The 7,489-nt window shown below is 29.4% G+C and overlaps 2 protein-coding genes across 2 annotated transcripts; one reads left to right on the top strand and one right to left on the bottom strand.

Annotated features, from left to right (window-relative positions):
• Position 1: 1 nt before the first annotated feature.
• EIN_316170 (hypothetical protein) lies at positions 2 to 644 on the top strand (the record flags this gene model as incomplete). The annotated part of the gene is made up of 2 exons (XM_004253671.1): positions 2 to 267; positions 332 to 644. Coding segments are annotated over 2 exons (579 nt in total), but the record flags the coding sequence as incomplete, so codon positions are not given.
• Positions 645 to 1,066: 422 nt separating this feature from the next.
• EIN_316160 (hypothetical protein) lies at positions 1,067 to 1,699 on the bottom strand (the record flags this gene model as incomplete). The annotated part of the gene is made up of 1 exon (XM_004253670.1): positions 1,067 to 1,699. One exon carries the CDS (start codon positions 1,697 to 1,699, stop codon positions 1,067 to 1,069), a length of 633 nt encoding a protein of 210 aa, XP_004253718.1.
• Positions 1,700 to 7,489: the final 5,790 nt, after the last annotated feature.

Raw genomic sequence — 7,489 nt, 5'->3', positions numbered from 1 at the left:
CGCTATTCTCCAACGAGTCGATTTGTGTTTGAACCAAGACGTCACTAAAAAGGACGGGAGGATCATTTCCGATGAAGTTCTCCTCGATTTTCCTTCTCTCAAAAAGTGGGACAGTTACATCAACTTCATTGCAGGAAAGCACACACACACAAAGCAGTTGTATGAGACAATCCAATATGTCGAATTGAACTGGCTGATCCATTTTGAGCTTCACACCCCATTTGTCTTGTCTTACTATAAATACTGGACTGAACTTGTTCCCAAAGAGTTTGTCATCATCAATTTCACTCAACCATTATATTCATGTTTTCCACACAAAATTAACACACAGCGACGTGCCAAAGTTTCCAGGCTTTGAGTTGTTCAAAATGGACATCTTCCGGTTGGTCAGCATCAAGTTGAAAGAAGAAGCGCCACTGACACAAGAGATGGCTGCTGTGCTCGTTTGTTTCGGGGTGTTACACAAAGACACATTACAGGCATTTTTGGAAAAGATGAAAGAAAAAGAGGATATTTTAGGAGATACTGGAAAGAAGTCACTCTTCGGGTTTTACCACCTGATCTTTGACGAACTCAAGTCCAGAAAAATAATCCCAACAAAGTACCTCGATCTTTCAAAGACTGGTTGTGCCGCAATTATTTGAAAGGTCTGTAATTTTGGTCTATTTACTCATAATTGCGTAAATCCTTTTTTATCGGAAGCATTTTAACCATTTTGTGTTGGAAAAATGTGATTAAAAGAAAATAGATTCCGATATCACCAATATGACACTTTTAACAGATTTCGTTATTAATTGTATTGATATTATATTGTTCGTTATATAATAATAAGCAAATAATAAATAATTCTTATTTATCAACAGTAGAATACTATTCTTCTTTTTATAAAGGTATTTTTTAACTAATATGTAATTAAAACCATAATAATAAAATACCATTACCTTCTTTCAACAAGTATTTTTATTAAAATAATATAATAAATATAAATAGTAGTATTAAATAGAAATGTTAAGATTTTTATATCTTTTATTATAAAATATAGTTTAAAAAATGAAGAACGATGAAATTAGAATATGAAGAAAAGAAAAGCAAAAAAGAAGACCGCAACAAGATTGCCAGAGTCTGCAGTATCCTTTTCGTTCTTTGGCTTCACATAAACTGCTCCAGTTTCAGTTTTCAAAGCAACGATATTATTTGTTTCGACGAGAGTTGATTGACATATGTTCTCCGAATTGTTTGTTGTGCAAATTGTACAATTGTTGAAGTAAGTCACTTTCAGTTTGGTGCAAGTCGCGTCTTCATAAAACTGAGCTTGAATCATTGTTAACGACTGGTTGAAAAAAGCCTTTACATACATACCATCCTGATTAAAAAGATCGTCTTTGTGACACTCTGACTTGAGGCATTCAAACTGGCCTGTTTCACATGGTGTCCTTCCACAAAATCCATACGAAGGAACTGCGTCAGTAATTGTGAAAGTCTTATCCAATTTGGATGTGGTTTTGTCGTTTTTGCAGTTGTGGTCAGTATATTTTTCAATAACTATTCCTCCATTCTTTTCCACATATTTGAAATAACTTCCATCCGCCTTTTCGTAACAATGAGAAATTGTTGCAATGACAAACTTTTCTCCTGTTCCTGTTGGGTACGAAAGGTACTTCGCACACGAAAGAGCAATTAGCAGATAAAGAGAAAACATGATTGAAAAGCAACGATTAAAGATCGTTTTATTTCAAATCTGTCGATTTTTTTTTCGAAGAAGTTAAAAAAGAAAATTCCAAATAAAAAAGTGGTGTTTTAATTTGAAAGTTCAGGATTATTAGGTATTTTTCACTGAGATTTTTTATTCTTTCATGACATAAATATTTTTCGTTGTTTATAATCAAGTTTGGAGTTTTCGATGTTTGTTATTTAATGTTTTTTTTATAAAAAATAGCCGACAAACCATCTAAAATAATGGGATTTAGGTGAAATTTTATTTAATAGTAAAACAAGTTTTTTTTTGGTAAATTTTTAAAAATATTTCAATTGTTAATATCTCAATAAATAAAGTTGAAGAAAAGATAACTTTGTTTTTTCTTGTCTTTAAGGACAAACTCTAAAAAAAGACACAAATATAATTTTTAAAAACTTTAGAACATTTATTAAAAATTATTAATATTCACATCATTATTTATTTTTTTATTAAAAAGTATACCTTTGGTAGTCAATTTTGTCAGCCCGAAATAGAGCAATTTACAAAAAATGAAAAGTTTTGTGTAGTTTATATTTGGGTTTTTTCCCGTTTTTTAAATCTTTTTTATTATGTTAATTTGAATGTTATTTCATTTCAACAATTTTTAAAACCGCCACGTCACCAATGTTTTAAGCATTATCTGCTATTGAAAAAAACGGACCAATCAGATGTGCCTTTTTGTTTTGTAGAAGCCACCAGTTTATGTGGCATTTCAATTTACAAATAAAAAAATATAAACAAAAATATAAATAATGTGGAATTTTGATCAGTAATTACGGGATATAATACAATTATAATTATTTTTGTTTGTTTTGCCACAGAAAAACATTTTAATATATTGCTTCAGTTTTCCAATTCATATTTTTAAAGATAAACTTATATTGTAAGTTGAAAAATCACTTCCTTTCATTCAAAAAACAGTGTAAATTAATTTAAGTTTGTTATTACAAAAAAAACAGTCGAGAAAATATGGAGTTTATATTTTCAATTTAATATTTATAATTGAAACGTGTATTAAACATAATAATTTGTTTAATTAATTGTTTCAAATTTCATTATTTAAATATATTGATGAATAATTGTTCATTTCGAATGTAGTCGATATTATACCATACCAATATTTTCTGTGTTATTTATTAAAATCATTTTTCATTTCATTTCTAAAAATTTCAGGATATGTAATGTTTAAATAAAAATCCAAATCCTCTGTTGATCCAGGGCATTTTTCTAACAACTTTTTTGCATAACAAGATGCAAAAACTCCACATGAAATACCGTCTTTTTGTTGTTTAACATCTGCTTTATAATAATTTACATGTTTTAATTCAATCAATATTTTGGTAAGTTTTAAAGCTGTTTTTTCTAGGTAAAGGTCATACAATTTGGATGTTAGCGAGTTTATTCCCACGATAATTTTATCAGATCCTCTAACAATGTACAACAACATAAAATGCATACCATAGAACACTGGAAGTATTACACTTGTAATGTTAGATGAAATGTTATGCCAATTTTCAATAAAACGGGTTTCGTTAAACGTGTGTCCATCAAAGTGAATCCAACTTAACATCGTTATAGGATTTTTCCATTCTATTGTGTTAATTTCATTTATTTCATTTCTATAATCTTCTAAAATCCAAGTAGTCAACATTTCATTTGGATTATTTAATATTAAATAAGTGTATGTGTATTTAATTTTTGTATTTGCCAAAATTACATTTTGTTTTTCTATAGATTTGTTTTCTTTTTGTTTTATTGTTGCAACAACTTCCTCAAACTTGTTATTATTTCTTTCATTGCAATTGTTTAAATTCAATAATTCATAACCACATTTATTGTATTCAGTAAAAATGTTATCATTTATACCGTCTAACCAGAACCAGTCTCTACTCGAGCAATCTGTTAAACCACTTCGTATTGAATGATTGGTATTACAATTTTCTGAACTAAAGAAGTTGGTGTATAATTGTGGAATAAATTGACTCACTGTTATTTCTCCTTCTTTTTCATTATCATCAACATAATATGAGTCACTTAAACAATCACAATAATAACTTATATGAGTATTTGTGTTTGAAACTTCAAACTCTCTTGCATCATTTGGAAAGTGTACCTTTCTTTTGCACAATTCCACCCATTTAAAAACATGATTATGGTATGCAAAGGTATCACTTTCCGTTATACTCATCAATCCAGCACAAATAATTCTTTTAAATACATGACAACATCTTCGATTATCAAAAGTTGCTGGCACTTTTAAATTATCAAAAAATTGGACTTGTTGAAGAGCTTCCTCAAAATCGATTTTTGAATTCATACACCTTTGAATATAAGATTTCGCTTGATAAAAACATTTTTCAATTGCGTTTAGTTGTGGAGTATATGGTACATTGTAAGTCACATGTATTCCACAACTCTCACACAATTCTTCTATTCCTTTTTTATGAATACCCGCGTTATCCAAAATAAAATTTACGAAGTTATATTTATACCATTTATGTACTTGTGGTATAAAAACCTTTTTTAGACAATCAAGAAAATCTTCATTTTTGTTAGTAGTTTCTCTGATTCTAAAAATTAATTTATGTCCCGGTGCCATCATTGCAATAATCGTGAACGCATTCCCTCTGATGGTAGGAAAAATTATATCACAACTTTCTCCTATTTTAGATTTACCTTGAGTACGCGATAAATTTGTGTCAATACCCGCTTCATCAATATACACAAAAATGAAATTAAAATGTAATAAAATATCCATGTGTTGAGCATAAACATATCGTTAATTAATTCTTAAATCTGTGTTTCTTTGTAATGGTTCTTTTTTATGTTTTTCTTTTAAAAGTTGTTTTTACGAATTATTACTTCAACACTACTTCTTGAAATTTTAGATTCTTCTACAAGTTTGGTTGGATCAATACCCAACAAACTTGAAACGTTTTTAAAATAAAAAGCTCTTTCTTTAGAGACTTCTTCAGAAATTTGGAGTGCTGTTTTTTGAGGAAACTTTTCAATTTTATTAATGACCATATATATTGTATCAATATCAATTTTGGTGTTTCCTTCTTTTCTACCTCTTTTTAAACCATTTATTTTGTCGTTTGGACGATTAATTACACGTTTGACATCTCTGGGATATATATCAAATTCAGTAGCTGTACTTTTTAAATCCCCCAAATGTCATAATGAGTTTTTATAGAAATGTTATGACAAAATCTATTATATTTTTTAGGAGTTTCAAAAACAAATGGGTAGTTATTTGTTTTTTGTGTTGTTGTTGAAACAAGTTGTTGAGGACCTGATATTTTTTTTCGATATAAACAGCTTTTTGTCTTGTTTTGAAATCTTTAAATAGTGCATCTTTAAAATGAAAATGTGCAAGTAAATTTTGACTAAAAAGGTGTAAGTTCAATAATATGGAATCAGAAGTAATTGGTAGAGAAAATATGTTATTATAATCGATGACTTGACTAATATTTTCAACCATTATTGGTGGTAATACATTTTTATCAAAATTAGAAGGTGTAATATTGGTTTGTTTGAAATTCAATTGAAATATCTTTTTGTCGTGGCGATATTGTTTGGTTTTTGTTTCAGTGTTTTTGCTCAAATGAAAGAAAAATGGATGGTCTTTCATTGCAACAAATTGGTTTATAAGTTTACCTTTTTAAGTTCCTTTTTGGTTTCAATTTGATTTGAACGTTTGCAAATTAACAAATGTTTTATTATATATGTAAAAACCTAATTAATTGGGTGTTATATTGTGACCATTATTATTATGTTGTAAATTATTGATTTTTAATTTAAAGAATAAACAAACCCCATATTTTCTCGACTGTTTTTTTGTAATAACAAACTTAAATTAATTTACATTGTTTTTTGAATGAAAGGAAGTGATTTTTCAACTTACAATATAAGTTTATCTTTAAAAATATGAATTGGAAAACTGAAGCAATATATTAAAATGTTTTTCTGTGGCAAAACAAACAAAAATAATTATAATTGTATTATATCCCGTAATTACTGATCAAAATTCCACATTATTTATATTTTTGTTTATATTTTTTTATTTGTAAATTGAAATGCCACATAAACTGGTGGCTTCTACAAAACAAAAAGGCACATCTGATTGGTCCGTTTTTTTCAATAGCAGATAATGCTTAAAACATTGGTGACGTGGCGGTTTTAAAAATTGTTGAAATGAAATAACATTCAAATTAACATAATAAAAAAGATTTAAAAAACGGGAAAAAACCCAAATATAAACTACACAAAACTTTTCATTTTTTGTAAATTGCTCTATTTCGGGCTGACAAAATTGACTACCAAAGGTATATAATTGAAATTATATCATTGTGAAAAAAAGTTTCCACAAAGTTAAAATAATAGTATAATACAATATATTAAAATTTTATTATTAAAAACCAAATAAAGATAATAAAACATGATACAGTGTTATTCACTGGGTTTTCGATTCCCACCATTTTCAATAATTATTAAGTCAGTTTATTAATTATTTAGTCAAAAAAAATTATTTCGTCACATATTTTAATTAAACACCACCTACAATTATTAGTCCAGCATAAATGATAAATAGATCATTCAAAAAATATTAATACCATCACAAATAATTTCAATATTATAATTTTTATATTTCATTCACAAAAATAAATAGAAGCACCACAAACTTATATGTTCACGTCATTTAGAATTATTAAGGTTTTTTCTGAATTATTTTACTTTCAACAAAGAAAATAAAAACCAACATTAAAACTATAAAAAACAATGAACCGAGCATCAGCGGATTATGTTGATATCACAGACCCAGGTGCACGGGCTGACTATATACAGTTGGCGCCTACACCTCTACCTGGTACTCCGCTTCAATCATTTGCAACCCAACCATTCATCCCGCCTCCAATACAACCAAATCCAAGAGGAAGACCAAAGAGATTTGGGCCAGAACATTCAGAACACCGAAAGCACCAATACACCAAAATTGGTTTAAAGCTCAAGCAACGGCTTGTTGAAGAGTTTAGGAAGAAACCTGACCAGAAACCTGAAGATTTTTCACAGACCATTGGAATACCTATTCACAACTGCACCGCTTTGTTGACGAAGTTGAGGAAAGGGGAAAGTATATATCCTTTGAACCATTACAACCGCAAAAGCCGCATTACTCCTTTCATTCACCTTGTTAAGCAGCATCTCAAAAATTCGGCGACATCTTCCATTGAGAAAACCAGAAGGAAAATGGTTGAAGTTGTCATAGTTGAAGGGATCAAAAACATGGAGGATGTAGAGTTTTTAGATGTCTCCACTCTTTTGACATCAACAGAAAGATATAGGCATTTGAAAGAAGATGAAACTAACCACAACCTATTTGAAGAAGCGTTATTAGAAGCAGAAATGGCCGTTCCATCCGAATCAACCTTTTTAAGAATGGTCAAAGGACAAATCAAAGGAGAAGAATTCAAGGATTTTCCTTCTCTTTCCTTTAAGAGAGTAACTAATAGAGGGCCAAACGCAAACACAGAGGAAAACAAAGAAAACGCATCGCAGCTGTCAATGAATTAAACGGGAAACTGAACGCAGGATATACATGGGTTTGTGTGGATGAAACTGCCTGGGCAATCGCATGTACATCAGTGTATGAGTGGAGCGAAATTGGGCAGAAGTGTTTCTTGACAAAATTAAAAACGGAATGCATCTTTCTTGCACTGCAGCGATTGATAGTGGAGGATGTCTTATTGTGAC

This window comes from Entamoeba invadens (genome assembly GCF_000330505.1).
Source record: "Entamoeba invadens IP1 unplaced genomic scaffold scaff_1105074724328, whole genome shotgun sequence".
NCBI classification, from domain to species: domain Eukaryota; phylum Evosea; order Mastigamoebida; family Endamoebidae; genus Entamoeba; species Entamoeba invadens.
Note: the sequence above shows the minus strand (reverse complement) of the source record. Positions and strands in the feature narration are given on the sequence as shown.